The 13,866-nt window shown below is 45.2% G+C and overlaps 1 protein-coding gene across 7 annotated transcripts in view; it reads left to right on the top strand.

The window, feature by feature from the left end:
- Window positions 1-13,866, top strand: part of CCSER2 (coiled-coil serine rich protein 2) — a 243,540-nt gene that overhangs the window by 190,553 nt on the left and 39,121 nt on the right. For 6 of the 7 annotated variants that reach the window (XR_013814723.1, XM_079793281.1, XM_079793280.1 and 3 more), the window contains one exon: window positions 11,362-11,448. The exons of the other annotated variant lie outside the window; for it this stretch is intronic. Coding sequence is in view for 5 of the 6 variants with exons in the window: in XM_079793281.1 (XP_079649407.1) it covers window positions 11,362-11,448 (87 nt within the window). In the remaining variant the exon portion in view is untranslated. The remainder of the gene's footprint in view (window positions 1-11,361; window positions 11,449-13,866) is intronic. 7 annotated transcript variants of the gene reach the window in all.

The raw sequence follows: 13,866 nt of genomic DNA on the forward strand, positions 1-13,866 counted from the left end.
TGCAAATATCATCTTTGACCTGGGTGGCTGCCTCTTTGTTTTGTTGTTCCTTTTGCTGTGCAGAAGCTTTTTAGTTTTATATAGTCCCATTTACTTATTTTTGCCTTTATTTCCCTTGCCTTTGGGGTCAAGTCATAAAATATTCTCTACTGCCAAAGTCCATAAGTTTGGTACCTATATTTTCTTCTTCTATGTAACATCATTTTGGGTCTTATATTTAGGTCTTTGATCCATTTGTACATGGGGACAAACTGCATCCAGTTTCATTCATTTGCATGTGTCTTTCCAGTTTTCCCAGCACCATTTATTGAAGAGACTAGCTTTACACCATTTCTGGTTCCTTTGTCAAAAATTATCTGTCCATAGACATGAGGTTTTATAGCTGGGCTCTCTATTCTGTTCCATTGATCAGTATATCTATTTCTCTGCCAATGCCATGCTGTTTTGATTATTGTAGCTCTGTAGTATAATACCTCCAGCTTCGTTCCTTTTTTCTCATGATTGCTTTGGCTTTTCGGGTTCTTTTGTGGTTCCATGCAAATCTGATGATTTCTTGTTCTATTTCTTTAAAAAATGACATTGGGATTTTGATGGGGATTGCATTAAATATGTACATTGCTTTGGGCAATATGGCCATTTTAATTACGTTCATTCTTTCAATCCATGAACATGGGATATTTTTACATTTTGCTATGACTTTTCCAATCTCTTTTAATAATGTTTTGTAATTTTCAGCATATAGGTCTTTTGTGTTCTTTGTTTAATTTATTCCTAGGTGTGTTTTGTTTTTGTTTTTGTTTTTTTGTTTTTTTTGGGTTTTTTGGGGGGTTTTTTTGGTTGCAATTGCAAAAGGAATTGTTTTTTTATTTCTTTTTTTGAAGTTTTGTTGTTAGTATACAGGAAGGCAATGGATTTTTGCACATTGATTTTATATCCTACACCTTGACTGTATTTGTTTATTGTTTCTAATAGTTTTTCGGTGGAGTCTTCAGGGCTTTCTATATTCAGAATGATGTCGCCCACAAAAAGTGACACTTTCCCTTTTTTCTTCCCAATTTGGAAGCCTTTTATTTCTTTCTCTTGCCTCATTACTCTGGGTCTTCCAGCACTCTGTTGAATAAGAGTGGTGAGAGTGGGCGTCCTTGTCTTGTTCCTGATCTTAGAGGAAAAGCTTGCAGTTTTTCACCATTAAGTATGATATTAGCGGAGAGTTTATCATATATGGTCTTTATTATGTTGAGGTATCTTCCTTCTATTCCTAGTTTATTGAGTGTTTTAATCATAAATGGATGTTTTTATTGTCACAAATTATCCCTGTTTGCTCTAAGTTTTTTGGTGATCTTACTTGTAGTGTTGTGCCTTATGTTCTTTATTTCAGGTGGAATATCTCCCTTGAGTATTTCCTGCAATGGAGGTTTCATGGTGATAAAATCTCTCAAGAATATCTATATTTCTCATTCATATTTAAAGAATAATTTTGCTGGATATATTATTCGTGGCTGATAATTTCTCTCTTTCAGGTATTTGAATATTTGGTTCCACTCTCTTCTGGCTTGTAGAGTTTCTGCTAAGAAGTCGGATGAGATTCTGATGGGTTTTCCTTTGTAGGTCACTTTCTTCTTTTCCCTGGCTGCTTTGAGGATTTTTTCTTTGTCATTAATTTTTGACAGTTTTGATGCCAAGTGCCTTGCAAAGGGCCTCTTTGGATTGAGGTAACTAGGTGTTCTGTTTTCTTCTTGGATTCGAGGATCTAGTTCTTTCCATAGATTTGGGAAGTTCTCATCCACCATTCTTTTTAATAGACTCTGTATTCCATGCTCCCTCTCTTCCTCCTCTGGAATATCTGCAGTTCTTATATTGCCTTTTTCTGATGGAGTCAAATAGGTCTCGTAGAGCGCTTTCATTTTTCTTAATTGTCTCTTCCTTCTGTGTCATATATCGGTTCCTATCTTTGATATCACTAGAATTGGTCCTATTTTCTATGCTCAGTAGTTTACTCTTTTGGAGGAGGGGGTGCTGTATAAGAAAGTCTTTATTGTAGAAGCTAGTAGCCAAGTAGCCATTGCTTTCAAGAAGCTACTAATAAAACAGTCTTTCAAAACAGTCCCATACAGTAGGTAGCCACACACTGGCTAGGTAACGGAGATACATCTTTCTTACATAGTAGCAGCCTCCAACATAGGAACTATTATCTGAGGAGCCGCACATTGCCTCTGGACCCACAGCCTCTCATAGTAGCCGCATATGAGCTCACTAACTGGCTGGTCAGCACCGTACTTTAATACCACTTAGACAAAAGAGGCTTCTTTTCAAATAGTGGCCTCAATCATTAGGGTTAGAGAAGGGCACGCCTGCGCAGTCTGGATTGCTGTGTCCTTGCACCTGCTTATAGCATCTTAGCCATGAACATTCTGATTAAGATTCCCACGCTCAGCGTGGCCTTGGACATCTGGCGTATTCTAAACAAGGCCTCTACACTCCACTTGGCCTTGAGCATCCGGGATACTCTGACAGTGTTCCCATACTGCACCTCTTATGCTGGATGGCCTTCTAGGGGCACTCTGCCTACTTGCCAGCTCCCTAAACACAGAGTTCACAATAATAATATAAACTAACATGCTATGACCAGTACTCATATGTGGGGCCCTAATAGCAAAACTTGTAGGTTCCACCCCTTGGTGGAGTTCACATTTCCTGTCCCCACATGGGATGATGGCCTACTAGCCACTGTTGCTAGTGCCACAAAGACAGCCCAGCTGTCCTTCTCATGGCCAAAGGGCTACTCTGCCCAGTATCTGAATCGAACCACAGTTCATCTGTACTCAAATGGACAGTCACAGCTGTCCGTGTAGTAGGGTTCCCCCTATTTGACTCGTCCTTAGCACATATTGCCTCTGGGAGGATGACATGCCCTCTCAGAACGAACTAGGGAGTAGCTCTTCCACTCGAGCTTTATCCCTTCATAGGGTCTCATATGTCACAGGACCTCCCAGGTCTGTAACTCCTGTGACAGAGGGCTGGTGCTCACCACTTCCCTGTGTTCCAAATGCCCCTCCCCCCAACTCCTACTTGATTCAAGTGGGGTTTGTGCCACCCCCGACATGGGCGTGGTCACACGGGCCTGCAAGGCAGCACACAGACTGCCTACTGTCTCTCAATGGAGAGAGTATTGGCTCCCAGTTTTCTTCTGTAACTGGGACCAAAATCTGATGGGTACCCTCCTCTGTTCCCTTGGGTGACTGCCTTCTTGGCAGCTAGGTACCCTCTACTTCTGGGGTTCAACCCCACGTCACCGCTTCCAGGATAGCAGACACGTGGCCGTAGCATCAGCGCTCAGTGGGGAAGTGGACACTCACCAGTCTCCTGAAGACCAACCATGGTCTGTTCTGCTGCTGTTGCAGTCAGCACAGTTGCAAATGGGGAACTCTTACTAGCTCCGTCCCCGCTGCTTTCAAGATCCTGGGCCCCTGCTCCACCCCTGCAGCTGCTGGCTGTGTTGTCCCTGTCATCCCTGTGGTCCCGGTGGTCCCCGCTAGCTCTTCCCCCTGCCCCCCACTCTCACTGCTGCCCTTGGCTCAGAGTGGCTCTGAATGGGGGGAGGGGAATCATAGCAAGAATAAGTATGCACATTGCAAAGCACTCCTGCAGCATCTGGCCTCTCTTCTTAATCCCAGCAGTGGTGGCAGCTGGGCATGGTGGCGGCGCCATCTGTGGATCTCTCGCTGGATCTCTCGCTGGGTGGCGGCTCAGGGAGTCCAACTCAGACATCTGGCCCCTGGAGGCCGGGTCCGTAGCTGCTCCCACTGCGGCTGTGTCACACCAGTTGATGGCGGCCTGCTTCCAAGTCCTCTAGGGGTGTCAAGAGTCAACATGATCTCCGATGGGGCACTTACCCCAAATCTTGTCATGACCCGAGTGTCGGGGAGCACTCACTGCTCCATATCCTCTCTCCACTGGTGCAGAGGCTCTTCATCCTGTCCGACTGTGCCTGTCGTCCATCCGAGCCCCTCTGCCAGGCTGGACCTGTGTGTGATGTGCTAATATATTGCTAATGCTGCACATTGCAGGGCGATTCTGAGATTAGACTGACAAATACTGTTGTTGTCTAAAAATACTGCTGTGCATGAGCTGAACTTGTCACAAAGGTGAAGGGAGATACATGGTAGGAATACTTGTTCTTCCTCTTTCCTCACATTCCACTTGACATTTCTTTAGGAAAATGGTCTGCGCTGGGATGGTCAGAAGGGATTAACCCTAAAGCCCACTATTTTAGTAAAGTGCCCGGTGCCACTTCCACCTGTCTCTTTCCCATTGCCTCTCTTCTCACAGCACTTAGGTTTCTTATCATCAGATTCGTAAGTGAGGCAGGGTGACCACCTGGTCTCCTGCTCTGGGCTGCCCTGGCCACGGGAGGCGAGCTCGCTGTGGCCCCTGCAGCCCCAGGCTGAGCGGCTGGAGGCAGACAGCAGCAGCGCCGCTGCTGCACAGGATGGGCCGCAGTAGTTCGCTCTTAATCTCCTTAATTGCGGCTTCATTTCCAGGATGTCTGATAGGTTCTTTTTTGAAGTTTTAATCTCTTTGATAAAGTAGTCATTTGCTTATTGACTTGTTTCTGAATGAACTGAATTGTCTGTCATTATTTGCTCATATCTCATTGAGTATTTTCAGAACTGCAGTCTTGAAATCTCAAGATTATATCACATTTCCATGTGTTCTGACCTGCTTTCTGGGGATTTTTCATTTTCTTTCTGGTCATTGTCATTACTGTAGTCCTTCATGGTATTTGCTGTCCTCCTTTGCTTTCTCATTTATCTCTGAAGAAGTCTTTCTACTATTTTCCTGTAGATGGTGCTGAATTACAAGATTTTTACCTCTGTGTTTTCCTAGATTGGAGCCTCCCTGGCTTCAGTAAGCAATACAGTCGGGATGTGGTTCAGTGATTGAGCTTGAACCTGTGAAACAGGAGGTCACGGTTCAATTCCCGGTCAGGGTACATGTCCCGATTGTGGGCTCAAATCCCAGTGTGGGGCGTGCAGGAGGCCTCTCATCAATGATTCTCTCCCATCATTGATGTCTCCCCTCCCCTGACCTTTCTCCTCCTTCCTCTCTGAAATGAAAAGCAAAAAACAATACAGCCGGTCGCCTGGCCGCTTCCGGGGCTCAGAGATTATCGAAGGACTCGGAGGTCAGCAAGCGCGGAGTCTCCCACCCCATGTCTCCCAGTGGCTCGTCTGTCTGTGCTCGGCAGCAGCGAGCGGAGCCGTCCCCTCAGCCGGAGACCGCTGGGGGAACTGCACCGAGCACGTTCCAGGCCGCCATTGTGTCGCCAGAGCCGTAGTTCTTAAAGTGTGGTCTTTGGCTCACCGGCATCAGCATCATCCCGCGTCCCCCTCTCTTTTATTGTAGTTGTAGAGCATCCGCTCAGCCAGCCCTCCGGTGGTTCTGGATGGTGTCTGCTCTGTTTTCCCGTTGTAGTTTCAAAATTGTTGTGGTAGGCAGCAATCAGGCGTCCGCCCTATGCCGCCATCTTGGGCTGCCGCTGCAGACCCGAGCGCTGTCGCAGCGACCTCGGACCAGCCCGCCGCCGCGCACCGGGCGCACCAGAGCTTCGCCGAGCCCGCCACCCAGCGAGTTCCGCGGCAGCCACCCCGGAACTTTGAGAAAATGGCCAGAGGAATTGCTGAGAAGGAATTGACCGATGGGAGTTGGGATCGGGAAGACGAGGCCCCGCTGGGTCCCGGATCCAGGAGCGCTCGCCCGGCGACTGGTCGCCGCTGCAGACCCGAGTGCCGCCGCAGCGACCTCGGACCAGCCCGCCGCCGCACACCGGGTGCACCGGAGCTTCACCGAGCCCGCCGCCCAGCAAGTTCCACGGCAGCCGCCCTGGAGCTTTGAGAAAATGGCCGAAGGAATTGCTGAGAGGGAATTGATCAACAGGAATTGGGATCGGGAAGACGAGGCCCCGCTGGGTCCCGGGTCCAGGTGAGGCCGCGTGCCCCTGGGTCCGAGTGAGGCCATGCGCCCCTGGGTCCGGTGAGGCCACGCACCCCGGGGCCCAGGTGATGCTGGGTCCCGGGTCCGGGTGAGGCCGCGCGCCCCTGAGTCCGGGTGAGGCCGCGCCCCTGGGTCCGGCCGAGACCAAACCAGAGGGAGTCGGACCTGCATTACCACCATTTGTCCACCATCCAGAGCTGAAAAGTCAGTGCCGACATGTACACATAAGGAACTGGTGGACATTGAAATTGGGTCTCAAAAGAACTGTTGGTCCAGAAAGAAACTCACTACAGACTGATTCATTTGCCTGTCAGCATAACTATTATTGCTCGTCTCACATTCGGTTCTTATAAGTATATTTCTAGTAACACATGATCTCACTCATCTAGGGGAAATGATGAACAACATAGACTGATGAACAAGAACAGAACCAGAAACAAGGAGGCATTGATCGGACTATCGGGCCTCAGAGGGAGGGTAGGGGAGGGTGGGGGTAGGGGGGAGAGATCAACCAAAGGACTTGTGTGCATGCATAGGAGCCTAACCAATGGTTAAGTTCAACAGGGGGTTGGGGCATCCGTGGGGAGGGGTGTGGGATGGGAATGGGGGGATGAGGACAAATATGTGACACCTTAATCAATAAAGAAATTTAAAAAACAAACAAACCACAATACAGCCATGCTGCTTGGGGTGGGGCTTGTTTTGCTCTCACTGTAATGGTGATCTCTGACCTCCATGCAGTCCTGCCCCAAGCACCCCTCTGGGGCTCAGCACAGAGGGAAGCAGCGGTTCCACTGCAGCAGCTCTTGGTTCACAGACCGTAGCTCCTGGGCCCGACTCCCAGGGCAGCGGGAGGGGAGTTTGGGGAGTCCAAGTGGCAGCAGGGCTCTCTGGTTCTGTTTCTGTTTGATACACCACCGCCCTGGACGACAGTGCTCTGTCAGGCGTCTGCTGATTCAGACACTGTTCTCTCTCACACAGGCTGCTGGCCCTGCTGGGCTGCCCGCCCCCCGCCCCGCACGTGCAGCTCTCTGTGCCTCCTGGCCCAAGGAAGTGCCTGCTACTGCCTGCTTTTCCTCCCCTCTCCCAGCCCAGCCACCAGCTCCCAGCTGCAGGCTTTCCTCCTTCTCATCTCCCCCCTTATTCCCAGATGCCCACCTTTAGTTGTTTCAGTGCACAGTCGCTCAGGCATGCGTCTAATGCTGGGCAGGGACTTCTTTGTTGAATTATAGGTGGTTAACTTGTAGAAATGTCATCGGAGAGGAACAGATGCTCCGTTAGACCGCCATTCCTCTGTGTCACTCCTTCAGGTTTCACTCTTGACTGCTCCTCTGGGTTCTCCTCTCACATCCAGCGAATCACCAAAATCTTCTAATTTGATTTTACTCCTCTCCCTTCTCACCCCTATTATCACTCTTGTGTGTCAGGCTTCTACTTGTCTGGAGTATTACATCTTGACAATAAGTTTCCTGGCCTAGTTTTGTTGTTGATGTTGTCAAGTGTGTCTTCAAAACAGCTGTCAAAGACATCTCAAATGCAAATTCATGTGTCACTCCCTGGCTTAGGCCATACTTGATACTCTGATCTGGCCATGGCCTAGTAATTAACCACATTGCTCCCACCACAGCTTTTGTGCATTGGCACCACTTGTAGTTCTCCACATGTGCTGTGCTTGTCCTCATCTCCGTATTGTCTACAATACTTAGCCTCTCTCATCCTAAAACCCAAGACCTGTCACACTTCTGTGTCTTCAGAACATTTTACTCATCCTTTAAAGCTCTCCTGGAGCTAACCCATCCCCTGTTGCATTCTCCTTTGCTGATCTTCATGTGTAAAATCCTTAGAGCAGTGCCTGTCATATGATGAGTACATGGTACTTATCAGTGTTATTACTAACTAGAAGCCCATTGCACGAAGTTTCGTGCAATAGACTTTCACCTGGCTGCCGGCACCAGTTTTCCGCCAGCAGCAGTTTTCCTCTGGCCACCCGCCGAGCAGAGCGCCTCCCGCCAGCGCGATCAGCTACCCTGAGAGGAACTCTGATCGGCGGGTGACCAGAGGAAAACTGGTGCTGGCGGAAAACTGGTGCCGGCAGCCAATCGGCCACCCCGAGTTCCGCCACCAGCGTCTTCTGCCGGCCCCATGGGTCCTTCCGCAGCATCGGCCGTTTAGGCCTGCGGGAGGAGCGGGGGTTGGGGACTCGCGAGTCCCTGCCCCCCACTCCTACCGCCAGCCAATCGGCAACCCTGAGTCCGCCCCCCGCGCCTCCAGCCGGCCCAATCGTGGGCATAGCGGAGTGATGCAATTTGCATATTACCTTTTTATTATGTAGGATTGTATTTTGATTTCATTTTGGGGTCCTTTCCTCCATCAGTGGCAGAACTTAACACTGACTGAGTGATGGCTAACTAGTACTCCATCAAGTTGTATTTCAATTGTTCCCTATAGGACAGGTGTATATTTGTAAACTTTCAGATAATACCTTGTTGTAAGTTTTCTCATACATAGGACCATTTCTTTGGCATAGATTCCTAGAAATGGGATAACCAAGTCAAAGACTGCAAGTATTTTTATGACTCTTGGATAGCCATATGTTTGTCTTTTGTGGTATCTTATAATTGCCATATTTTCCTGCAGTCCTATTAATCACATTGGGTATTTTTCTCAAATTTAACACCTACAAATAATATCTTTAATATAAACTTTAATTTACATTCTTCAACAAGTTAAACAGAACAGTTTGCCAATGACATATGCTGTGAGGACTGCCTCTTGGTCTTTTGGAGCCTAGAAAATGGTTTTATGTGTTTGAATAGGCTTTTAGTGAACTGAGATATAAACCCTTTGTCATGTTTCCTTAGGTTTTCTCCAGCTTTTAACTTTGATGGTAATTGTATAGATGCTTTAAAATTTTATGTAATTAAATATTATCATTTTTAATAGCATCATTTGCCACATAGCTTAAAACATATCTTTCATGATCTGCAATCTGTCTTTTTTTGGTCTTGATTTATGAATTTTTCAAATTCCTAAACTCTTTAATTTCAACTGGAAATCTTTTTTATATATAATAAAGAGTTTTCCAATTGCAGTATACATAACAGGATTTTATTTTTTTCGTTAATATTACTAGAGCGTTGGTGCACAAAATTTGTCCCTAGGCCTGGCCCGCAATCAGTGCCTATCAGGGCCTTCCTTCCCCTGGTTGCCAGCTGCCAGCCGGGGCCTTCCTTCATTCTGCACCGCCCCCTGGTGGTCATAGCGAGCGGTCGAACTCCCAGCCATTCGAATTCCTGAGGGGACAATTTGCATATTAGCCTTTTATCATATAGGATTTTTTTAGATAGGGCCCTAGCTAGTTTGGCTCAGTGGATAGAGCGTAGGCCTGCAGACCAAAGGGTCCCAGTTCGATTCCGGTCACTTACCTTGGTTACAGGCTCCTCCCAGCCCTGGTCAGGACTCATGCAGGAGGCAACCAATCGATGTGTTTCTCTCACATCGATATTCCTCTCTGTCTTTCCTTCTCTCTTCCACTCTCCCTAAAAATCATTGGAAGAATATCCTTGGGTGAGGATTAAAAACAAAACAAAAAAGAAATGTGATAGGGAATAAACACATGACTTTCCTCTCCTCTCTCTGCCAGATCAAAGAGATTCCAGTTTGCTCAGTTGACAAAAGCCAGAGACCAAGGAAGCTCTTGATTAATCTCCTCACACCCCTTCCCAAACTGTTATTTTCCTCTCTTACCCAGCTCCATAGAAAGAGCCATCTATTCACTTGTTCAAACCAACAATGTAAAATCTTTTTCCTCAGACATTGCAACCAATCCATTAATAAATCTTATGAGTTCTACCTCAAAAAGCTATCGCTCAGATATTCTTTCCTCTCCATATATCACATTTCTTGTGTAGATTTCAGAAATAGCTTCATACAGATCATTCTGCTTGCTTTCTCAGCCTTTTCTACTCTCTACATAAAATGCCAAAGACCTCAAAGTGACCTTTAAAAAATGCAAGTAAATAATGCCTCTGCTTGGAGTCTACCCAAACGTTCCCTTGCATGTGACTCAAACCCAAACGTTTCATTTTGGTAAAAACTTTCTATGTGGCTTGCTTCCTACTTACATAACAGCATTTTAAAAAATCATTTATTCCTCATTGTAATGCTTACTTGCTATGTTAAAGTCTTCGTAAAATATCTGTTTCTGATCCTTGTTAAAGAAACTGCAAGTCTTTTTGTTCCTAACAGATCTGAAGGAGATGGCATACCTTTGCTCAGTAACAATACATCCTAATTATTTGCTTAGATGTTTTTCTTTCTGGAAACATGATAGTATTATTTATTTATATATATATATATACACACACACACACACACACACACACACACACACGCATTCTAGTATCCTTGCTTGCACTACTTCTTCAGTATGTATTTCTGGGTAATTGAATAGTAGTAAACAAAATAGGCTAGCTATAGGGTAATGATACTTTATATTTAAAAATATAACAGGATTCTGGCTTAACTTGATAATAGATTTCCATTTAATACTATTAAGAATTTCTTATAGATTAAGTTGACTCAAGCAGTTTTCAGAAAAGTGGCTTCTCAAAAAATAATCTTTTTTAAAAGATTTTTTATTATTTTTATAGAAAAGATAAGGGAAAGAAGAGAGAAAGAAAAACATCCATGTGAGAGTAAAACATTGATCGGCTGCCTCCTGCACAAACCCTACCTGGGACCGAGCCTGCATACCGGGCATGTGCTTTGATCAGTAATGGAACTGGCAACCTTTTGGTGCACAGGGTTTTGCCCAGCCAACAGCCACACTGGCCAGGGCTCTCCTGATTTTGGAACCAGCCATGAAATAACTCTTCCTTTAATTATACTGTTCCCTCTGCTTGTTGTGCCCTTCATTTTCAGTGACAGGCACATCTTATACATCCCTTAAAATTTAGCTGGAGTTACTGTTTTGTATGTAACTTGTACTATATAGCCTGTGTCCCAGTGTTTTAATCTGTAAAATGGGGATAATAGTACCTGTCTCAGGGTTGTAGTCAGGATAAAATGCGTTGATACCTAAAAGTACTTAGTTCTTGGCCCCTGTTGAGTACTCAATGAATGTTAGCTGTTGCTGCTATTGTTCAATTTTTACACATCAAATTCCATTAGAATATGAATTCATAGAACACTAAAATGTGTTTTTTGTGTTATTTTTTAGGCTATAGCTGGAATATTTAAGAAGAATTTTTACCTTGAATAAATTAATCATTCATTGCTCAGTCTTCATCGTTGATTTAATGTTTCTCATTAGAGTATTTTAAATGTCATTAAATACTTCATGTTAAATTTTTTGTAATGTTTCAGAATGAAGATTTATTAATTGAAATAAAACAACTTAAAGAGGAAATAAAGAAAAAAGATGAAAAAATCCAACTATTAGAACATCAGCTTGTAAGTATTATAGTATAGTATGTGAAGTGAAGACTTTTTAAACTGGTAGCCAGAATTTAAACTTGACTTTATTTTTGGCTTTCAAAGTTGCACTATTATATTATTTTTAGGTGATGTGCACTCTAAAAGTATGTGGTTCAACTTACAGTCTAAATAGTAAACATTCAAGGTGAAAATAAAATCTTTGTCCATTCATTTTCAGTGGCCTTATGTTTTGGGGTTTTTAAATTCACCAATTTACAGTCATTTTATTGATACAGGGTAAATGCCTTTTCTTAATGTGTTTTTAAAGAAGTGAGTACTGGTGAGCTGAGAACAAGGGGTTTTCTCTCTGATAGCAGAAGGAAACTGGGTATCAGACTCGATACCTGCACGGCTGTCTGTTGGAGACAGTGAAGAGTGTTCTAAGGAAATGGTTCTCCTCCGTGAGTGATGCTGAGGAGAATCTTTATAATTGTATAGTGGTTACAGATTCAAATATATTCAAATATATTTCCACATGAAAATACATATACTGTCTCGAAGTTAAATATAATTTAGTTTCTAATAATATAAAAGGCCAGGATAACAAGAACATAATGGCATAAAAATACCAACAAGCCAAGGAAAATGTTTGTTGGAAATGAAAAGCATATTACTAAAAACTAGGTTTTCCTAATTATGGAAAACTCAGATACTTGCCAATTCTTACTCTTCATCTGATAGCACACAGACACAGAGAGGAACTTATTTCCAGAATCACACTAGAGAAAAGAGAATAAGTCATATGCTTGGCTTAAGATGAATGTTTTATATTATCTTTCCTTCTTTACACACCTCCTAAATATGTGAAAAGTCCTATTGGAGTGAATACCTAGAGACTCTTAAGTTGACTCTTGAATTGAACAACATGGGATTGAACTATATGGGTCCACTTATACACAGTTTGTTTTTTCAGTAAATTCATACAGTATTATAAGTGTATTTTCCTTATGATTTTCTTAATAACGTTTGCTTTTCTGGAGCTTTATTATAAGAATACAGTATATATCCACTCATCTGATATCAACCAAAGACTTGTATGCTTATATGCATAACCCATGGATACAGACAATAGGATGGTGAAGGCCTGGGTGGGGGTGGAAATGGGCTAGAAGAGGTCAATGGGGAAAAAGGGGACATGTGTAATACTTACAATAATAAAGATTTTTTTTAAAAAAAAGAATACAGTATATAATACATGTAACATATAAAATATGTGTTAATCAACTATTTATGTTATTATGGCTCTGGTCAACAGAAGGCTATAAGTAAACCTTTGGGGGAATCAAAAGTTATATGCAGATTTTCAATTGCACAGGAGGTTGACACACCTAAATCCCACATTGTTCAATAGTCAATTATATATTGAACTAGAGGCCTGGTGCACTAAATTCGTGCAGGGTAAGAGGGGAGGTGTATATATCCCTCAGCCCAGCCTGCACCCTCTCCAATCTGGGATCCCTCTCACAATCCAGAACTGCTGGCTCCCAACTACTTGCCTGCCTGCCTTCCTGATTGCCCCTAACTGCTTCTGCCTGCCAACCTGATCACCCACCAACCACTCCCCTGCCAGCCTGATCGACGCCTAACTGCTCCCCTGCCGGCCCGATTGCCCCTAATTGCCCTCCCCTGCTGGCCTGGTCACCCCCAATTGCCCTCCCCTGCAGGCCTGGTACCCCCAACTGCCCTCCCCTGTAGGCCTGGTCACGCCCAACTTCCCTCTCCTGCAGGCCTGGTCACGCCCAACTTCCCTCTCCTGCAGGCCAGGTCCCCCCAACTGCCCTCCCCTGCAGGCCTAGTCCCCCCCAACTGCCCTCCCCTGCAGGTCTGGTCCCCCCCAACTGCCCTCCCCTTCTGGCCTGGTCCTTCCCAACTGCCCTCCCCTGCAGGCCTAGTCCTCCAAACTTTGCTTCCCTGCTGGCCTGGTCCCCCCCAACTCCCCTCCCCTTCAGGCCTGGTGCCCCCCAATAGCCCTCCCCTGTAGGCCTGGTTGTTCCTAACTGCCCTCCCCTGCAGGCCTGGTCCCCCCCCCCCCCAGCTGCTCTCCCCTGCTGACCTGGTCCCCTCCCCCAACTCCCCTCCCCTGCAGGCCTGGTTGCCCCCAACTGCCCTACTCTGCAGGCCTGGTCACCCCCAATTGCCCTCCCCTGCAGGCCATCTTGTGGTGGCCATCTTGTGTCCACATGGGGGCATCCATCTTTGACCACATGGGGGATGGACATCTTGTGTGTTGGAGTGATGGTCAGTTTGCATATTACCCTTTTATTACATAGGATTTTGTTTTAATGACCATCTCATTTCTTAGGAATTGGAAATATGTCTGTACTACAAGAAGTGGAAAATGTCACTACTTACAGATATCTTTTTGTTTTAATTAGATTTTATTTTATAAATGGA

This window comes from Cnephaeus nilssonii, assembly GCF_951640355.1.
Source record: "Cnephaeus nilssonii genome assembly, chromosome: 16".
In the NCBI taxonomy this organism is placed as follows: Eukaryota; Metazoa; Chordata; class Mammalia; order Chiroptera; family Vespertilionidae; genus Cnephaeus; species Cnephaeus nilssonii.